Source organism: Alosa pseudoharengus, unplaced genomic scaffold (genome assembly GCF_046254945.1).
Source record: "Alosa pseudoharengus isolate Yale_2024_CS ecotype anadromous, Long Island Sound unplaced genomic scaffold, YU_APseudo_1.1 YU_APseudo_1.1_scf_19, whole genome shotgun sequence".
Classification (NCBI taxonomy): Eukaryota; Metazoa; Chordata; class Actinopteri; order Clupeiformes; family Clupeidae; genus Alosa; species Alosa pseudoharengus.
In genome coordinates this window covers 27,288,228-27,310,429 of record NW_027468657.1, presented here as the reverse complement: position 1 = coordinate 27,310,429, position 22,202 = coordinate 27,288,228, and the positions used below count along the sequence as shown (strand labels likewise).

At 47.6% G+C, this 22,202-nt stretch overlaps 1 protein-coding gene across 1 annotated transcript in view; it reads left to right on the top strand.

Annotated features, from left to right (window-relative positions):
* Positions 1–53: 53 nt before the first annotated feature.
* afg2a (AAA ATPase AFG2A) overlaps positions 54–22,202 on the top strand; it is a gene marked incomplete in the record, with an annotated part of 75,838 nt that continues 53,689 nt past the window's right edge. The window contains 11 exon segments of the mRNA XM_076292157.1: positions 54–270; positions 690–814; positions 1,244–1,401; positions 1,954–2,012; positions 2,151–2,825; positions 3,709–3,838; positions 4,463–4,519; positions 4,936–5,059; positions 6,977–7,232; positions 17,487–17,641; positions 21,493–21,702. Of these exon segments, the coding sequence (XP_076148272.1) occupies positions 123–270; positions 690–814; positions 1,244–1,401; positions 1,954–2,012; positions 2,151–2,825; positions 3,709–3,838; positions 4,463–4,519; positions 4,936–5,059; positions 6,977–7,232; positions 17,487–17,641; positions 21,493–21,702 (2,097 nt within the window).

The window sequence follows — 22,202 nt, the reverse complement described above, 5'->3', positions numbered from 1 at the left end:
GCACTTTCACCCCTCTGATCAGGAAGTTTACGTTTTGTGCGGCATGTGCATGGACCGTGCTTGCTTGCATGCTTGTCAATGAACCACTTAGTTACTGATGCTCCACTGATTTCGTTTAGAAAATGTCATCAAAGAAAAGTAAAGGCAAAGGTAAAAAAGCAAGCGACGGAGACAACTCAAGCCTTAGGAGTGCAGAAGATGCAGATAGTTCTGGAGTTGGAGGAAATCACAGCAACGGAGCTTTAAGTGTTACCGACTTCATCGAGAAAGGTAACAACAATAAGTTAGGCAGCATTCATAGCGAACTATATATCATTTGAAAGTTGACTTTGAGCAGAACATTAAATGTAATGCATAGCCGTTTGTATGCAGAATTAGATTTAATTTTGTAAATGTATCTCCGACGTGATCATCCCAAATAGTTGTAGCCTTGTAAACTAATTGACAACTATGAATTAACTCTATGGTTATATTTGCATCTGGTTCCAAAGCATTGCTAATTAGTTTTATTTGTAAGTGTAAGCTAATAAGTTACCTTTGACACCAGCGCGTTTTTGAAGGCAGACCATTACAACTCTGACAGCTGATTTGCTGACTCAGGCTGAATCTCATCTATCCTACCTACATGTCTCTGATCTATTCTTGGCGTATGTTAGTGCCTTATTTATGTGGTTTTGTTTGTATTTCAGCTGATGAAAAAGTCCCTAAAAGATGTAGGTCCCAATTAGCACAGCTGAGTCTGAACACAATGAAGTCAGCAGGTGTGTGCATCGGAAGACCAGCTCTGCTATCCTCAACCACAGGTCAACAGGAGGTATGTCAAACTAAAGAATTGCTGTGTCCAAGGCATGGATTAAGTCCTTTTCCCCCCTTCCAGGACCATAGACTCCAACATTTAGATATACTTAAATCACAAATCAAACTTTTGAGCAGTTGTTTCTGAGGTTCACTTTTCTTTTTGTGTCATCAGGATGTGGCTTTTTTTCTACTGTTAAGGCTGATGAAATACATCTTATCATCTGATAATCTGGTTAAATAGCTGTAATAACATTAGTAATAAATCAGTCATTCATCTCGGCTTAGTAACCGGACCTTTGTAATAAGTCATAGTACTCAACATTTTCCAATGACCTTTCCTACCGAATGCAAAGGAAACAGTGATATTATAGTGATCATGAACAGGAAGCTTGTACATTACTTCCAATTGTATGAAAATTAATGCATTTGTGTTTGTGTTGTTCAGGTGTGCTTGGCGTGGCCAGTTGGAGCCTTCCCCTCAAGGAAAGTAGGCCTCACAAAAAGCACCCAGACAGGCCTGCGTGTGAAGCCTGGGGATGGAGTTTTCCTCCGCCCAGTGACAGGGCCCATTCTGCAAGCAGAGGAGATTGAACTCTCCCTCTGGTAAGAGACCAGAAGAAACATTTTAGGCCTTAAAAGTGAACTTGATACTTTTGTTGAGACTAAAGCTTAACATCTCAAGGTAAATATGCAACTGTAGGCTAGCTGTGAATTGTGAATTTCTTTGACGTGTGGCTATAATAACACTACACTAAAAATAGGACTGATTCTATGTACTTCTACTAGTATAAATTTTGTGATTTCTTGGAGTTTTCTATAAACAGAATGTTGCAATAGTTGCTCCCATGCCTGTCTTGATAATTATGATAGAAAAGATACAAGCAGGATGAGAATAATGTTGTGTATTTTTAAGTGATTGTAGAGCAATAGTTTTTTCAGTGCTTGATGACAGTTTGCAACTCTTGAATGTTTATTCCCATTTTGTGAAAGTACGTTTTAGTAAAAAAAAAAAAAAGTAAGCAGTTGACGCCATCTGCTGGTGGAATTTATGAACATAACATTTTCAGACAAGGTTTTGAGACAGTGCAGTAAACATAAAGTTTGTGATGACAATTATTTATCTAACTGTTGAATGTACTCACTGCATCTTTCAAGCCAAGAGGACAGTACTCTCAACATGGAGGACTTCAGCAGATTTCTTCTACGGACCCTGGGTAAGATGGAGTGTCTTAATGTGCTTACCAGAACTGTTTTTCAGTTGGTTTCATTTTCTTTCATTCTGTTTCAAAACTTCAGAATATACAGTCAACATGTGTTGTCTTTATTTACATATATGTTTTATATTAAATTAGATGGGCGGATAGTCCTGCCGGGAAACACCCTGTCTGTGACCTTCTTTGGCCGCCCCTGCAGTGTAATCGTAGAGAAGGTGAGGGGGGTAGACGGACTGTCCCTGGAGCGGACTGCTGCCCAGAGCAAGGCGGACACGACCTGCCCGGGTGAGAACTCCACGCTGGGCTCCAGCTCCCTGGACGTCTCCCTCCAGCTCAGCCTCCTGAACCTGGAGGACCAGGACAAGAGCATTCCCGAGAGCTGCAGCACCCCTGCTAAACCAGGTGCACCTCCTGCGCTCAGCACCCCCATCAGGCCTGCCGCACCCTCCCCCTGTGTGCCCGTCTGCGGAGACAGCCCACTACCCAGCATGCCTCAGACCCCCACAGACGCCCTGTCGGAAAGCATAGCCAGCTCAGAGCTGGGGGACGGGACGCCCGGACCGAAGCTGCTGGACTCGGACGCTGCCTCAACCGCTCCACCTGGTGGCGTCTCCGATAGTGACACTTTTTACTGCGTGGCTGCCAGCACCAGGCTGAGGCTCCAGGACCGACTGACGGAGAAACGGGAGCAGAAGGCCTCCGAGGCGCCCAGGGTCACCTACAGCATGATCGGCGGCCTGAGCAGCCAGCTGGACACCATCCGAGAGACCATCGAGCTCCCCCTCAAGCATCCTGAACTGTTCAAAAGCTATGGTATGCAGAAAGGGGCACCCCCTACCCAGTCAGCACTGCAGTTTATTTTAGTGTGTTAGATGTGTGTAAGATAAGCAGTCCACAGACATTTAAGTGTGATGTAAATGTTGGCCTAATGATGTGTGTTGTTAGTTAGTGGTATAGACTCTAGCAAACAAGCAGGGCTCCCACTGATTATATTCGTAATGCACGTTTAGTTCCCATGTTTTGTTCCCATATTTTGTTAAGCATGTTCACACTTATAGATGTAGCTTCAAGTTGTTCAATATTCATAGTTCATATTGTTCAATTTTCACTTCTTCAAGTTCACGTTTTTCACAAGAGATCGTTACCTTCACTGTTCATACATAACTGGAGCTAGTTCTTTTCAAGTAATGCATGCACAACACATATGGAACATGGAACCCCTGAACCCCCAACCCAACCCCCCCCCCGCCGGTCCGTGAAAAAAAAATAGGAATCAAACCGGTCCATGGTACATAAAAGGTTGGGGACCCCTGGTATAGAGTACATTAATGATTTTTCGGTTTTTCAGTAGATAAGCTGTAAATTCACAGTAATATTACTGTATGGAGTTTGTCTCGATCTCATGTACACACTCCCCAGATTGATGAGAGGTTAGAGAGTAGTGCAAATGTTTATTAATATTACGTGTGAAAGCAGTGGTTTATATGGTGCAGTTACGAACATACAATATAGCCGCTGTTTTTGAGGGACGCCAGTAAATCATGTCTGTAATGTTTCATTTCAACCAAATGGCAGTGACATCTTTTGGAAAACAAATACATGTGTGATTTATAACAGGATTTAATGTGAGTTATTACTTTGGGTATTTGATGCCAAAAGCAAATCTGGTTCATGGCCTGTGTCTCTTTCCTCGTAGGAATTCCGGCTCCGAGGGGAGTTCTTCTCCATGGCCCTCCTGGCACAGGGAAGACCATGATTGGGCGAGCCATAGCCAATGAGGTTGGAGCTCACATGACCGTCATCAATGGCCCAGAGATCTTGAGCAAGTAATGACTTAAGCAGAAAAGATTCTGTTCGCATTTTATACTTCCATGAAAATTTCCCATTTCCTAAAGTGTTCTGTCTTGAAAGCTGAGTGACATTTTAAATGCTTTTAAAGAGCATGCCTCATTCACTGGCATTTTTAAGTGACAGTGTCTCTGTAATCCCATTCACGTTCTGTGACAATAATATGTTGTTGTATGCATGTTGTGTGTGTGTTATTCTTTGTAATCAGATGTGTACGAAAACATAAAATGAAACATAGTGGTAGACTTGGGAGGGAGATTGGAGGAGAGGAATGGAAGAAAAACTCTTAAAGAATTACTCTTAAAGAAGGCCTGTGAAAGTCTGTGTCTGTCTGTCTGTCTGTCTGTCAGTCACTGACATGTAGTCTTCCTCTTTGCCCCATTTGCTGCCTGCGTGTTTTTCAGACTGAGGCCCTCTCAGATGCCCCCACTACCCCCTCGACACAGAACACACACACACACACACACACACACACACACACACACACACACACACACACACACACACACCATAAGGGCTGAGGGGAAACTCACACCTTCTGGTGTCCAGTGACTGTTACTTTATTGCACATGTTTATTTTAACCACACTATTTTGTTTGAAGGTTTTATGGAGAGACTGAGGCTCGCCTTAGGCAGATATTTGCAGAGGCATCTCAAAGGTAAGCTGCCGGGCTGTGTATTCCCCAGTCATCTTTGTGGTTTTGTGTGGCTCATGTGCAGGTTAAAAGAACTCAGGAGGAATGTCAAACTGACAGCCTATTTAAGTGCTTTTGTTTAGAAAAACAATTGTATCATGCCACGTCTGTCTGGGCTTAGTTACATAACACTAATGTGTATTCTTTTATCATGCAATGAAAGACCATAACAGACTTGGATTTTATTTGAACACTCAGAATCCCTCACACGACAGACATGCAGTCACGATAGTAGTGTCCAGGATTTTATATTGTGAGATTTTAGCTAGCTAGCTAGCTAGATAGATAGATAGATAGATAGATAGATAGATAGATTGATTAACTGTATTAATCCCCCTATTGTATCTCCTCTCCTCTCCTCTCTGCTCCTCTCCTGACAGAAGGCCTGCTATCATCTTTATCGATGAGCTGGACGCCCTGTGTCCTAAGAGGGAGGGGGCCCAGAACGAGGTGGAGAAGCGGGTGGTGGCCTCTCTCCTGACGCTCATGGACGGAATTGGATCTGTGAGTAAGAGGAGCCTTCCGGTCATCAGTGCCATTCAGTGATGAGTCAGAAATGCTCGCTCCTTCATTTGGCCATCTTTCTGTCCCAACTTTACTGCTATTTATCTCTTCCTCTACTAATATGTCTCTGTCAATCTCTCTGACTCTGCCTGGCTATCTATCTGTCTGTCTGTTTTCTCTCTCTCTCTCTCTATCCCTCTCTCTCTCTTTCTCTCTCTTTCTCTTTCTCTCTTTCTCTCTCTCTCTCTCTCTCTCTCTTTCTCTCTGTCAATCTGTATGTCCCCTCTAACCATTATCTACAGGTTACGAGTGTGTGTGTGTGTGTGTTTTGTGCACGCATGTCTGTCTGTCTGTCTGTCTGTGTGTACTGCATGCATAGTTTAACTCTGTCTGTCTGTGTCTCTCTGACATCTGTTGATAAACCCGGACATGATGGGCCACTGAAGAACCACCCCCCCTCCACACACACACACACACACACACACACACACACACACACACACACACACACACACACTCCCCCGAGGTTAGCGAGAATCTCGGCCTGGGAAACGTATCACAGCCGCAGGGGTCACAGTGTCCACGGTCCACTACGTGCCAAACTGACATTACTCTGTCGCAAAGCACAGCGTTTGGTCCCTGCGTCCAGTGAAGTCCTGTGTGTATTCCCCTCCCTCCATGTCTTCTCCAGATGCTCTGGTGCTCTGCTCTGCTCTGGGCTGGAGGGCGGCTGGATAATCCAAGGTCACCCCAAAAAAGGGGCCTGCGCTCTGGAATGTGGCGAAAGCACTTCCTCGTTCCGATTTCCACTTCATGCTGTAATTTATTTGTGTTTTACCCAACCCACCCTCCCCCTTTCTCCTGGCCCCTAGGAGTTTCACAGGATGGTTTTTGTGGAGTGTGTGTGTGTGTGTGTGTGTGTGTGTGTGTTTGTGTGTTTGTGTGTGTGTGTGTGTGTGTGTGTGTGTGTGTGTGTCAGAGAGGAAAATTATTTATTGGCTTACAGCTGGACCACCCTTGGAAGCACACTGTTTTTTTTCTGCTTGCAAGTGAAGACTTTTTCTCCAGATCCTGCAGGAGTTTGTCAGGAATACAGATCTAGGCCTTCACTCCTGACACAGGAATACAGATCTAGGCCTTCGCTCCTGACACAGGAATACAGATCTAGGCCTTCGCTCCTGACACATGGACAGCTCAAATTAAGCATGTTTGCAGACACAAGGGCAAACATCATAGAGCGACCCAAAATCAACAAGTGTTTTGGAAGAGTGGACATTTTGCCACTGAATCACGCAACCACAATTCATATGTAATAGTAATAGTATTCAAATTTCAGTTTTAACCACATAGTATGTATGTAGAAGTATATATAAGAATTAAGAGTATGCATTTTCTAGATATACCTTACATATTTCATATGAGTATACAGCAAGGTAATTTATAGTTATGCCTTCCATCTGCTCATTTGTAAAGATTTTTAAAGGTGCTATAAGCAATGTAACACGGTTTCTAAGCTAAAACATTTTTTGTCACATGCAGCTAACATCACCTCACCATCCGCTAGCTGCCTGTGTCACGAATACACTGTAAAAAAAACGCGGTCTCCGTGGACAGCCTAGGCTCCTAAAACGGCCACAAAACAACTTGGGCAAACCTCTCCCATAAAAACATAACAAACTGTTCCACAAATCACCGATGAGATGCGCGTTTGAAAGAGTTTCAATTGCACAGGAGGAAGAGGGATTAGCGAGCTAGCTCTCTGTTTTGTTTGAACGTCCACAGAAGTGAGGTTACCCTGCATCTCTTATAGCACCTTTAATTGCCAATGTGTATGGATTGTGATATAATAAACTTGCCTTGCCTATAGTATTAATACCAAACATATCATGCCTTGACCTCCCCATGCTTCTCCTTCAGGAGGGACACACTGGTCAGCTGCTGGTGTTGGGGGCGACTAACCGGCCCCACGCGCTGGACCCCGCCCTGAGGAGGCCCGGCCGCTTTGACAAGGAGCTGGAGGTGGGGGTCCCCGGGGCGGCCGAGCGGGCAGACATCTTGCGCAAGCTGCTGCTCCCCATGCCCTGCAGCCTGTCCGAGCAGGAAGTGCTGGAGCTGGCAGACGCCGCCCACGGTTACGTAGGAGCTGACCTTGCCGCCGTTTGCAAGGAAGCAGGTGGGTCATTTCCCCCATATCAACAGCCCCTCCAGCACACACACACACACACACACACACACACACACACACACACACACACACACACACACCACATGCATACACCATAGAAAGACATACACACACACACACACACACACACACACACACACACACCACATGCATACACCATAGAAAGACATACACACATACACCACATACACACACTCACTACACACCACATATTCACATGGATCATGTGCACACACACACACACACACACACACACACACACAAACACACAAATAAATGAACGGTATACACACATACAGAGCATCTAACTTTGTTCCCCTGGTTACATTTAAAAATGGCACTCTGGTCATTTAACTGGCCCCAGCACACAGCTCTCTCTGACCAGACCTGTCTGAGCGCCACCCACAGTCGGATGTGTTCTCCTCGTCTGTCAGTCTGAGGGGCCCGTGGTCGCGAGTCTTTAAATATTTAACCGGAGTGACTTAACCCTCAGAGTTTGGTCTGTCAACAGCTGTTTACAGGTACAGGAAATATCACCGTGCCAATGTGCGCGACAACAGGAGGCAGTGGGCTTTAGTGTTGCGGGGCCATTTCAGACTTGACTTCCACTGATGCCCTCCAACTAAACAAACCTATTTCCATCTCTTCAGTGCTCTCAGTACTGTAAGCAGAGCCCAAAGAAAACTGACTATCATGGGGTACTTTTATTATTTAGTTTATAGTTTATATACAGTGTACTACTCATTGAGCTGTGTGTGTGTGTGTGTGTGTGTGTGTGTGTGTGTGTGTGTGTGTGTGTGTGTGTGTGTGTGTGTGTGTGTGTGTGTGTGTGTGTGTGTGTGTGTGTGTGTGTGTGTGTGTGTGTGTGTGTGTGTGTGTGTGTGTGTGTGTGTGTGTGTGTGTGTGTGAGAGATGGAAAGACAGAGAAAGAGTGCAGGTTTTGGACGTGCTGAAGTCGTCCCCTCCATCCCCACCACCAGACCACGCTCCCCCAGTCGAGCGTGTCCTAATGTATGAGAACGGCGCGTCGTTTGGACAGGCCGAGGGAACACTGTGGTTCACCGCCGACGTTAGCCTCCACTCACACCAGGATGTGGGGGCAGTCCACCGCCGGGCGGATGTGGTGATGTTCCACTGCTATCCCATTGAGAAAAACACACAAAACACACCCGCACCCGCACACACACACTCTCTCTCTCTCTCTCTCTGTCACACACACACACACACACACACACATACACACACACACACACACACACACACACAAAAAGCCATTACTTGTTTGTCAGATTCTCAGATTGCTGTTCGACTGTCTGGAAGTGCTCCCTTGCTCCCCCATCCCCCAGCCCTCCACCCCTAGGCCTTTAATTGTAAACAGTGGCAGGATGTAGGGGTGTTTCTGTGGGTGGCAGGGGTCCATTTTCTCCCCAGGCCACAGATGAAGGGAAGAAGTGGGGTTTGGGGGGCTGAAGAGGGGATGGTTTGGGGCTGGGGGCGGAGGTTAGGGGGGGCCGGGGGGGGGGGTTTGGTGGCTGGTCCCTCCTGGGTGGTCCGAGGAACGCGACGGATTGCGTTACCAGCTGAGGCTGGTGGTGGGGGTGGTGGTGGCGGCTGGGGTAGCCGACGGCCATGTTCCGGAGGCACCACCACTGCCGCTGATTTATGCCCTTGGGGGTTCAAGAGAGAGAGAGAGAGAGAGAGAAAGAGAAAGAGAAAGAGAGACTTGCCTCGGAGTGTTTTCTGTGCAAGTTTCCATGGGAGATTGGCAAAGCACTGGATTCCCAGCTTCCTCTACAAAAACTCCATGGATGAGAGGGAGATGATGAGAGGGAGAGACAGATACAGAAGGAGGAAAAAAGAGAAACAGAAAGATGGACAGAGAAAGAGAGAGAGAGTGAGAGAAGCAGAAAAAGAAAAAAAAAAGAAAACACACAGACAAACAGTGAGCCTCCTATGTGGACCACAGGAAAAATAACAGCCCTGGGAGAAGATGGAATCTCCCAATGCGCCTCACTTCCTGTGTTTTATTACGTTAACATCACAGATCCATCATGCTGTTATTTCATACAACACCACGGGTGTGTTTGAATAACACGTAATTATGACTTTGCACCTTTCTCGCCTGCAGAGCCTCTTGGCTCGGCGCACATCCACAACAAATGAAGTCGACTCACACAAGGGGGGTCGTGTATGAAAACTAAAACGAGTTTGTTATCGCAGTTCTATGAATATACCCATGAAAATATGAGTGTTTGTGTAAGCGTGTGTCTTTACCTGCGGGTTGTGGCTTTTCATTTGTGGGTCTTTTTGCGGGTGTTTTTTCAGTCTTGCTCTCTCCTTTCTTCTCCTCTTCATGGCCTGCAGGGGATATAGAGTTTAATGAGGGGTGGTGAGAACTTTTGCCCCATGAAGGCAAAAACAGACTGGCAATCACCACCTCACGCCAAACAGTTTATGGGAGAAATGTTGGACCGGGGGAAATGGGTTCCTCGACAAATGAGAGAGTGAGAATCGGACAAGTAATGGTTGTGTGTGTGTGTGTGTGACAGAGAGAGAGAGAGAGAAAGAACATCTAAAAACAACCAACATGTGAGTAGAAGGCCAGTTGTTTCCTAGACCCTTTTCAGGTAACAATGACCCACCTAGGCGAACGTGCTCCGGCAGCCGGCCACAACTTCCTGTCCAGGACGAGCTGCACCAGTCGCAGACGCCGGGTCACGCTCACAATTGTTCAGACCACTGCGGGACACCCAACAAACACACATACTAACTCACACAAACAAACACATTCACACACACACACACACACACACACACACACCCCTGAGCAGCTGTTCGTGTCTGCGTTGCAGGCCAACTGACATCCTTCCCGCACCACCACACCGCACAATGGTGCCCTCCAGGATTGAGTGCCGGCAAACGTCTGGGTCCACACACACACACACACACACACACACACACACACACATACATACCCGTATGCATACGCACATGCACACGTGTGGCTATTTTTGTCCTCCTTCTGTCCCAGGGGAGTGCTGAGCTGCGTGAAAACAACAGTGAAGACTGGCAAGGTCAAGACAGCTGTCTGCACAGTCGCAAGTGTGTGTGTGTGTCTGTGTGCATGTGTTTGTGTGTGTGCGTGTGTGTGGGTGAGTGTGTGTGTGTATGCACAGTAACAGGACACGCTACAGCAGATGCAAGAAGGAAATGAATGTCCACCAGATTGCATTTGCTCTCCTGAGATGCATGGATGCCTTCTCCTTCACAGCCTTGATTAGAGCCCAATACGAGCGTCGACTAATAACATATATCGGTCAGGAGAATATTGTTACGGTAATGCTATGATACCTCAGGGTATTCGGCTCAGAATAATGGATGGCTCAATGCCTATTATGCACAGCTCAGATATACTGTCTTTGCTGTAATGTAAGCCTCTAAAGAGAGAAATCAATAGGAACCTTCACCCACGACTTCAGTGAGCGCACTGGCAGATGAGAGCTGGGAATGGTTGTGCTCCATAGCGCCCTCTACTGGTCCTAAGTTGAGAAATGTTGACTGAAAAATGTTGAGGGACTTATATGTAAGGGATAACGGCCGCCGAGGTGTCCTGTTTACGGAATTAATGGACGAGGGCGAGGGGCAAAAACTCCCCGACGCGCAGAGTCCATTAATTCCGTATAACTGGACACACCTCGAAGGCCGTTATCCCGCTTATCACCCGGTTGCCACTGTAAAGCAAAGGAAACACGTGGTTCTGTTTAAAAAGAAGCTCACTAGTTCAGCTTGTTGTACAACTTTCATTGGCCCAGTTAGCTTGTTTACAGTTGATTCCATTGTTGCGAAGCCTGCAACCAAAGATTCTAGAGCGCTGCAACCGTCGTCCTACTATGGTTGTTATAGTTACCATTCATAAGCATTGATATGGAACGGTGTCCTGTTATTCAGAATTAATAGCCACACCACCAGCCAATCAGAAAAGAGTATTTCTTCTCTCCGGGTGATAAATATATATATATAAGTATATATATAAGTCCCTCAACATTACAGTTGGGCTCCTTAGCGCCCTCTAGTGGTCCTAAGTTGAGAAAATGTTGAGGGACTTGAGTCAAGACAAGTCCGAAAGGTTAGTGTTCATAAGATGCACATTAAACTTCGATGTGATGCAGTCAATGTCATCTTGAGCGACAGGGAGACAGAGCTCCATGGCTTCAGACAGAGAAATAGCACGGTTGCCCTGCCAAATCCCCCCGCATGAATGTGTGTATCCTCCATCCTGTCTCTGGACCTGAGACTTTGACACAGCCCCTTCCAAATGAGCACCTACAGTGGAGCGATATGTCATTACAGGAAGTGTACGCGTTCGGGTCCGGTACGCTTGTTTGAGGTGGACCCGGCCCCTTCCCTGTCATTTCGGTCCCGTTAGGCGGACGGAGGCTGTGGCCTTTGATCTGGTGGCTTGGCTGTGGCCGGTGACTCAGAGACAGTCTAAACAGTGTCCGTCGGGGTGTGGCATGTCCATGCACACTGTTTACACCCATCTCTAAACAGAGGAAACCCTACTGAGAAAGAAAAAAAAAGACCTTGGATGAATAAGGCTGTAGGTAGAGAAAAGTGTTTGATCAGACTCTGTGTTTAGGTAAGATTCCCACTTAAAATAATATGAAATGAATTTGCCTGTGGGGAATTGGTAGTCCCCATGCCAGTATAGTTTTGACACATTTGTGTGGGAATGTTATAAGCCACCTGTGCAGCTCATACACGTACCGTAATCATTTTTTTGTTTGCTTTTACTTGTGTGGATTTTCAACTTTCAGAAAGTCCTGCTTTAGATGGTTTGACATCTACACAGACTGCACACATTCTGGCTTATCTATTAATTGTGCAAGAGGTCAGCACTGTTAACACACACACTGTTAACACACACACACACATACACACTTGCACACTATGTGCAACCCGCTGCAGTTGTCGATGCTTGCGTAGGTTGGCGCTTCCTCCGTCTTGGTGACATCGGTATGCAAGGCCTGCAGAGGCTCCTGCGTCCTTCTGACGTGAGCACCTTCAGACAGCGTGTTCCAAAAGAATCTGTTTATTCAAGAGCGAAAAATCTGTGAATGCGGAAAAAAAAAGGGAGGCAAAGAGGAAGTCTGCGCTCTGGAATTCACATTACTGTATTGCATAGGTATGCCGAAGGAAGATGCAAAGGGGACGAAAAAAAGATCTGGTCAAAAAAAACAAGAGAGAGAAAAAACAGAGAGCAGTATTGTGTTTGACATAAATTCTGCCGCAGAGACGTGAATGAGATAAACAGGACTTGAATGCTAGATGGTGTTTACAGAGGCCGTCTTCCATATAAAGTGCTTTTCCCTGCCCGCCTGTCCTTTTAAAGACACTTGCGAAATTTCAGGCCAGGGCGCATAAATATTGCCGGATCAGCATGTGAAGTTTATTTGGGTGCTCTGTTCAAAAAAAAGAAAAAAACAATCCGGAAATGTTCCTTACGTACTCTTTCACCTCTGTCTCTCTCTCTCTCTCTCTCTCTCTCTCTCTCTCTTTTTTTCTGCCTCTCTCCCCCTCCTCGCATTTTTAAGGGCACTTATTATTTCACTGCTTCGGCTTGGGAACAGCTGTTGAGTATTGTAAATACAGGTGCAAACCATGTTCCGGAAGCCCTGCAGTGTAATGAAAATGTTCCTGTTTTTTCTTTTCTTTTTTTTAATGGTGTAATGCCAAAAGTATTTCACAATTCATTTGAGGACATCGACAGAGGGTCTGCCTGGGGGCTCTCCTGTCAACCACTCATCGCCACGCTGTGTTATTCTCTGCTTTTTTCTTTTATTATGATTCTCTCTCTCTCTCTAATAGACTTCACTTCATATCCAGAAAGGGTAGAGTGACGTGTGTTACAAGAACCATTGCTGCTTGTCTGCCGTGTAGGGTCTTTATTATGTCTCCTCTTTACTGGCACAACACCAGCAGTCCTATATTGAGTTTAATATTAGAGGGTTCAGATGAGCACCTCTGTCAAGGGAGAAAAACAAAAAGCTATGCAACCCAATTCATCATATGTCACAATGTACACATTTTTATTTCTGTCGTGCTCTGTAAAGCTGTCCTCATATGTCTGTGCTTGGTGCTATTTAGTGAGGCTCCACTGGCTGACTCCACTGTGTGTGTGTGTGTGTGTGTGTGTGTGTGTGTGTGTGTGTGTGTGTGTGTGTGTGTGTGTGTGTGTGTGTGTGTGTGTGTGTGTGTGTGTGTGTGTGTGTGTGCGCTGTAACATTTGCGGAGAGATCGCAACTGTCTGTGGGTTTTGCCTGACTATTTCTGTGACCGAAGTGACAGTCTAGTTTCCGATGCCCCTCAAGAGTTACGGAGTTTCTATTTTGGATGTGTGTAATTGGGCCTACGTTCTGTTTCTTTTTTGCCTTGTCTCCATAAACCACAAAGCCTCTGAATTTCTCTGGTTCTCTCTTCTTCCTCTCAATCTGTCATTCTATCTTTCTTTCTTTCACTCCCTCTCTCTCTTTCTATCTCTCTCTCTCTGAGTCGTTTCCCTGTGCTCTCGCAGCCTGTACGATTGGCCGGGTGTGATGTTTTGCAAATGTTCCTTCTTGGAATTGGGGCCTTCAACCTTCAATTCCCTCCAGATCACGGGTGAATTTGAAACATTCAGGAAAGAACACGTCCAGAAGAGAGAAAAAGAGAGAGAGAGAAGAGAGAGAGAGAGAGAGAGAGAGAGACAGAGAGACGGAGAGATAGATAGATAGAGAGAGAGAGAGAGAGGGAGGAAAAAAGCAGAGGAAGAAGGAATCCACATACGGTTCAGATTAAGCTGTGTTGTGTTGCGTTTTTCTCTTCTGAATAGTCTGTCGGATGTTTTCTTTGCTAAAGCAAATGTCTGTTGGAAATGAAGAGACAATCAAAGCCAAAGGTAGGAATCCTGAGGAAAGGAGATTTAGCAAATAAAAACCAAAACGAACCCAATAGACGGCCAACGGTTCGCTGTCAGTGCTAGCGCACTGAATGCCAGGGAATGAATGTCCCAAATCGATTAGCCTCCTTGTATTAAATTGCAACCACATATGTTGAGGAGATGTATGCCCAGAAAGGAGAGCTTTACATTATTGTTGGACAGCTCGCATCTCATGTCATCACTCTTTGAATGGCCTAAATGCTAAGCTGACTATTCCAAATCACTTAATGCACCACTTTGCTAAAAACGCAGCTGGAACGTCACAAATTGTTGCCAATTGTCACCGATTTGTTCCCTATTTTGGAAGACTTTGTAACCAGAACCTCAGAGTGCTTTAAGTTTTCAAACCGAGGGATGCAAACCCAGTCCCCTCGTGTGTGCATCAGTTTAGTAAATGCCATTTATGGTCAAACTGTGGTCCCCCACATCTCTCTCTCCCTCTCCCTCTCCCTCTCTCTCCCCCTCTCCCTCTCCCTCTCTCTCTCTCTCTCCATCAGTGGAGGGACGGCATGTTAGGAGACCCCCGGGGAGTTGCTCACACATGTGGGCCTGCAGCGTGCTGCAGCAGAGACCCTGAACCACTCCAGTCCAATCTGGAACTGGAGCACGTGCTTTTGAGCCCATGTGGATGCGTACATGTCAGTGCGTGCGTGCGTGCGTGTGTGCGTGCGTGTGTGCGTGCGTGTGTCTCTGTGTGTGGTGTGTCTCTATGAGAGAGAATGTGTTGGTGTATGTGTATAAACAGTATATGTGTTTGTTTGTGTGTGTGTGTCTGTGTGGAATGTGTGTGTCTGTGTGAGAGTGTGTGTGTGTGTGAGAGGGAGAAGGAGAATAGTGTGTGTGTGTGTGTGTGTATGGTGTAGGTCTGTGTGAGAGTGAATGTGTGTGTGTGTGTGTGAGTGTGAGGGAGAAGGAGAATAGTGTGTGTGTGTGTGTGTGTGTGTGTGTGTGTGTGTGTGTGTGTGTGTGTGTGTGTGTGTGTGTATGTGTATGGTGTAGGTCTGTGTGAGAGTGAATGTGTGTGTGTGAGTCTGCGAGTGCAGCTGCGTGAGCATTAATTCAGCAGAGAGATGGCCGTCTCATCCGGCCGGACCAGCGGAGCCGCGCTGATGTGCGGGGCCCCCGGGATGGAGGGATGGAGAGAGGGAGGGATGGGGCCCCCGGGGACCTTGCGCCGGACGAGCGCTGACCTCGCGCGCTCTGGCAGCCACACTCATTGTGTTTTTGGAGAGGCTCCGTCAGACGGATCCTGGAAAATATAAACAGGATGCACTCCTGTCTGATCGTAAATCCCCTTAAATCCCCCCAACCCCAACCCCAACCCCACCCCCACCACCACCACTCACACACATACTCCACAGTCCCCTCACCGTCTACACTGGCCACAGCCAGAAGGAGGACAGCCTTAGGGCAGTGTGTGTGTGTGTATATTTGTGTCTATGTGCACGTTTGTGTGTGTGTGTGTGTGTGTGTGTGTGTGTGTGTGTCTATGTATATATATGTGTGTGTGTGTGTTCTTCGTATGTATGTGTCTGCACGTGTGTGTTCTTTGTATGTGTCTGTCTGTGTGTGTGTGTGTGTGTGTGTGTGTGTGTGTGTGTGTGTGTGTGTGTGTGTGTGTCCGACTCCTGTCTGACTGAGTTGAGTGGCTGGAGTGTTTGTGCTGTGCAGTGTGTCAGCTAAACAATATAAAGTGCCCTCGCTAATGACGGAGTCTCTCAAAGCCTAAAAACACTGGGAGTCGGAATGCACGCATTGTAGGAGAGGAAGTGTTTACGTTTACATCAGCTCTTCATCATGCCCTCTGACAGCATGCCAATTGACTGGCTAATCCATCCATGCAGTGGATGACATTTTGCAAGCAAACCGACAGACTCACCGTACCAGTGGAGCCGTTTTATTGTCAAACACAATGGAGGACTTTTGTTTTCCAAAAAAAGAAACTTGTTTAGAAGTGGCGTCAAACCAGTGTCTACACACCGTCAACCCCCGTCGCCAGTCACCGTCAACCTCCGTCGCCAGCCAACCAAACTGTAGTTCAGTTGCACTTCAATTTGTAGTTTATGCTCCACAAATATTTTGTGTAAAGTTCAGGTTTATTTTTTTTTTTTTCACGGTAGTCTGCATATTTTCAGCATATTATAGTTACGATGCTAGTGTGCATTCTTTGTTGGAAGATTCCTGAAGTGGAACACAATGTACAGTGCATGGTCGACGTCCCGCAACTTACTTCAGATATAAATACCATTATCCCCTTAGTGAAATGAAAAGCAAAGATTTGCATTTGGGATGTAGACGCTCACCGAGGCTGCATTCAAAGTCGAATACCTGTGACGGCTGTCTCCGAGCCCAACAGTTTGCCCTTTCACTATCTGTCTCTCTCTTTCTCTCTCGCTCGCTCTCTCCTCTTCTCTTTTATCACGCAAAGATGAGCCGGAAATCTGCTCTGAAAAGTGGCCAAGTCAGATTCTGAATGAGCGACCTCTCACTCCTATGCACTATTTTCCCCCCTTAAAAGGGCGGTTACTTGAGACCTAATCCTGGAGAGATGATCTTACCGCCGAAGGGGATTGTCAGTCCGTAATCCTAGTTTATACCCCCTTTTCCTCTGTCACGCTCTGCAGGGATGGCTCGCCCGAAACGCTCCATTCTGGAGCTCTCATCACCTGTTTGTGCTATCTTCCCCACGCGGCTTTGTCTCGTACTCCTCACCTACTTTAGCTGTCAGCCCTGCCGAACAGTTTGTCTGCAAGGCACGGGAGCAGTGGGGGGGGGGGGGCCCGCGTTTGATATCGACGCCTCGGCTGAAGTTGCGTTCGTGTCACGGATGTCGAGTCGGCGGATAGTGCCAGTGTGCGGTTTATGTTTTATCTATTTTTTTTGCGAGGCGAATAACCCTTTAATCTTCTCCGCACCTATGTGTCGGGTTGTTTCCATAATGACGGTCCCGACGGTCTGCGCGCGAGTTAATTATTGAGGTGCATGAAACATTCGCCACAGATGTGTCATCAGGGGGGAGGACGTGCGCTAGCGTGAGCAATGAAAGGCCCATAATGACTGTGTGTTTGGTGCCAGTGCTTTGGGCTTTTGAGTCACCCCTGAGAGTGCCGGTGGGAAGTTGGCCATCGCTCTGAAAAAGGCGCCATGCCCTTGTTTTTAAACGGTGATGTACTCTCTTTGGACAGCCTGTGAGTAATTGTTTGCATTTTTTCTTTTTTTTTTCCCCTCCCTCTCTCCAACCCTTCCCCCAACACCCCTTGTAGGCCTGCATGCACTCAGGCGAGCTTCGGGGACTGGCTCTCCGCTGTCGGACACGGAGGTAATGAATGTCATAACGGTCACCCTTTCCGACTTCCAGAAGGCGATGTCAGAGGTCAAACCCAGTGCCATGCGAGAGGTGGCCATCGATGTCCCGAAGGTACTCCAGATGCCGCAGAGTACACACACTCACACACACACACACACACACACACACACACACACACACACACACACACACACGTGTTTGTGTTTCGCCAAAATGTTGATAAGTGTTGCAAGGTGCTTTTTTGGGAGAGAGTATCACAATGATGCATGGATTCCTGCTGTTGTCACAGCAATGTGCAAAAACAAACAGTCGCCGTGGGGAGAGACAACTCTCCCTGATTTCCATCCGATGAGACGTAACAATGAACGTCCCGCAGGGAGAATGGAAAGGAAGTAAACATCGGTGGATAAACACCCGCAGGTGTCAACACAAGAATAGACGCTTCATGTTATTGTCATCTCACGCATGTTCTGTCCACTCCTGGAGGAACTTATGTAAGGGGTTGCAGACGGTCCTGATTTAATATACATCTTTTATACATCTTTGCACGTGTGTGAAGACCTCCACCCCCTCATCCCCCGCCAGCTTTGTGTACTGTCCACCAGTGTGCAAGTTAATGAACTTCAAAGATATAGAGAGACAATAGCAGAAGTGGACGATGCACAGTCAGCAAGCCACATCTTCCTCTTCCATCCATCTGAAAACCATGATGAACCACAAACTAAACGGAGTGGTGGTTAATTAGAGGAAGAGGAAGAGGAAGAATTATGGTAGTGAAGAAGTTAAGGTGTGTGTGTGTATGTGTGTGTGTGTGTGTGTGTGTGTGTGTGTGTGTGTGTGTGTGTGTGATACAAGAGGAGGTTCAGGATGGGGGGGTGGGTCTTGAGGAGGAAGAGGGGCTGCTTGGAGGTTTGGAAGGGGGGGGCAGTATCAGTGAGACTCCAGGATGTTTTGGAGATTGCATGAGCGAGACATAACCTACAGGAAGGGGGCTCACATCATCCCCTCTTCTGCGCTAATTGGAAGCAGACGGGGCCGCAATGACGGGACCATCCTGGCCTGGTCGACTCAGGCGAGAGAGAGAGAGAGAGAGAGAGTGATGGAGAGAGGGAGAGAGGGAGAGAGAGGGCCCTCGATTCCTACGCTGCACTGAGCTCACCCCGAGACGTTCAGTTCTTGCGGCCAGTTCCTGGAAACAAAAGAGGGCTTCAGTAACCCCAGCACAGCTGAAGGGCTGGCCACAAAGGCTGACTTGATTAGATCCACATGAGTGCAAACATTTGTTTCTAATCCATTTATATAAGAAACTTCCACCGGAGTCGGAGCTGGAGTCAGAGCCGGGGCTGGAGCTACGAGAGGGCCTCCGAGACCGGACCTCTAATATTTTGATCTGGCAGCTGGACCTGCAAGAGCTGAAGATCTGTCTTTCTTTTCTTTTTTTTTTTTTTTTATCATTTTCTCTCTTTCCCCTTCCTCTCCCCTCTCTTTTATAGAGGTTGGGTCACCTTCCCTTCCCTTTTGCCACCAGCCCTCATTGACGGCGTCACCACCCCTCCATCCCTCCCTCCCTCCCTCCATCCGTCAGCCCCCATCCCTGCATCCCTCCATCAAAGCCGAGGCCAGGAGAGGGCCCCTTGTAAACTGCAGACAACAACAGTAAAAAGATAATAACTGGGGCCTCGCAAAAAGAGGGCAGACCAAGGGGGGGGGGTGGTGGTCTCGGTGTGATTCAGATGGTGCCCTTTAATTGTATGTCCGCCGCGACCGGGACAGCACCCCCCCCCCCCCCTTCCCTCTCCCCCCCCTCTCTGGTTCAGTCATCACATTTTTTTTCATGGCGACTCACCGCAGCGGATTAATCCGCTTCTTCCTTCCTGCCGTCATCGCCATCCCCGTCGCCAGCTCCACAGAAACAAAATAAAAGGCGAATAAGAACGCTTGCCCCCATTCTCATCACTCCAACACACCCACACACACCCACACACACCCACACACACCCACACACACACACACACACACACACACACACACACACACACACACACACACACCTCCCTGCACCACCTCGCACATCTGCTTGCCGGGTTTAGGCACCTCTTACCAACCTGACTGATTTATGTCCCATAAGTCCTCCTTTGGATCTGGGAGTTGGACTGTGTGTGAGAGTGAGAGAGTGCGTAGGTGTGTGTGCGTGTGCGCGTGTGCATGTGCGTCTGTGTGTGTGTGTGTGTGTGCCCAGGATGCATTACTGGGGCCGGCCTGTAAAATGTTCAGTGAAGGGTATTTACAGTATGTGGCCGGACGCCAGGTTTCCATTAGGTGCTTAGCTCCCCGGAGACGGCGGTGGTGGCCTGGGATGCTTTAGCCGGGAGGGGGAGGGGAGGGGGGCGGCGACTGGAGCTGGTGGCTGAGTGGAGGTGCTGGAGGGGCGGACGGTGGAGAGAGGAGGAGGACAGGACAGGAGAGCAGCTGGGCTCTCGAAACGTGAAAGAGAAGGGCCTGATGGCCGCACTCTGACCCCCTGGCTCCTCCTGTGTTGGCTCCTATCTCCTCATGTCCCAGCCCTGTGTGTGTGTGGACATGAGCGTGTGTTTGTGTGTGTGTGCGTGTGTGTGCGTGTGTGTGTGCGTGTGTGTGCGTGTGTGTGTGTGTGTGTGTTCGCGTGTGTGTGCGTGTGTGTGCGTGTGTGTGTGTGCGTGTGTGTCTGTGTGTGTGCGTGTGTGTGCGTGTGTGTGCGTGTGTAAGAGGCTCGGTCCATCCAAAAAACAAAAAAAGTGGACGGACGGACAGGCTGACGGACGACTCCCTGGCCGCGTCTCCGTGGCCCCACGCTCCGCTCGCGCGCGCTGATTTAGTGCCGGCCGAGGAAACGTGAAATATCGCAGCTGGGGCTTCTGTTGTACTTTAGTGTTTTATAACGCACGCACTCACCTTAACCCCTTTGGGTGCGTCTTTCAGCATGTGAGGCAATCCCAAACGACAAGCTTTTATTAGATGACTGACAAATCAACACAAGGTGTAATGTGATGAAGTATCTATGCCAGTGGATGTTTCTTGATATATTTATGACCACATCATGCTAATGTGTGTGTGCAGTTGTGCATGTGCTTGTATGTGCATATGTTTCTGAGTGTGTGTGTGTGTTTGTGTTTGTGTTTATGTCGGTGGTATTTTGTGATATTATGTTTATGTTTGTGTTTCTGTGATTTATAAGAGCTGTCGGAGAGAAGAAATACTCTTTTCTGATTGGTGGGGTGGCTATTAATTCTTAATAACAGGACACCTATGATGTAGATCTGGTGAAAAAGTTGAATCACCGTTCCATATCAATGCTTATGAATGGTAACTATAACAACTATAGTAGGACGACGGTTGAGCCTGGAAGCAGGCTTCGCAACAGTGGAATCAACTGCAAACAAGCTAACTGTCCATGCTATCGCTGTTATCGGGCCAAAGAAAGTTGTACAACAAACAAGTCGGCTTCTTTTTGAACGGAACCGCTTGTTCCCTTTGTTATAATGACTATTGCCTATAGGGGCTACCGGGTGATAAGCGGGATAACGTCCTGTTATACGGAATTCTCTGCTGCGCGTCGGGAGTTCGCCCTCGTCCATTAATTCCATATACTGTAACAGGACACCTCGGCAGCCGTTATCCCTTACATAATATGTGAATATGAATGTGTGTGTGTGTGTGTGTATGTACCGGTATGACTATGTGCTTGTGTGTATGCATGTACAAAGATGTCTGTGTGTGTGGACATGTGTATGTGTGTGTGTGTGTGTGTGCGTACAGTAAGTCATGCCCGCCCGGCCTACGTTTGTATTTTTGGATTTATTTGTTATATACGTTTATCTGTGTATCTCTGTATCTCTGTATGTGTGTATGAATGCTGCCCCCAGATCACTCATTACCTATCAGCTTTTGTCCACTCATGTTGACCCCTGATGCATCACCCACAGGTGCGCTGGTCCGACGTGGGTGGGATGGCGGAGGTGAAGCTGAAACTGAAACAGGCCGTGGAGTGGCCCCTGAGGCACCCCGAGGCCTTCACACGCATGGGCATCAAGCCCCCTAAAGGGGTGCTGCTCTACGGACCACCCGGTTGCTCCAAGACCATGATCGCCAAGGCTCTGGCCAACGAGAGTGGACTCAACTTCCTCGCCGTCAAGGTGATTTGTCACTCTTCCTATTGTCTTTGTGTGTGTGTGTGTGTGTGTGTTTGTGTGTTTGTGTCTGAAAGAGAGCGAGCGTGAATGTGTGTGAGAGCGAGAGAGCATTTGTGTCTGTGCCCTATTGTGTGTATGTCTGTGGTTTGTGTCTCGTGGTGGGCGTCTACATAAAACGGTCGTGACACTTCAGTGCCTCCTTTTAGCCTGACTTCCTGACTGGCCCTCGTGTAATAAGTCTATATGTATCTCTCCTAAAGAGCCCATACATCATCTCCCTACATGCCGGGGTATTGTCCCTGTGAAAGAGCCTGACACTGGGGGTTCCTGGCATCAAGGAGGGGGGTGGGGGGCTATTCACTTACTCATTTCCACCAAATACCTCCACGCTGACGTCTAGGCAACCAAGGAGACATTCAGGAAGTGTTTGGTCTCCAGAGCCTCTGTCCTCCAACGCACGCCCCACCCCTTTAGACGGCCCTGACAGAGATGCAGGTCTCCTC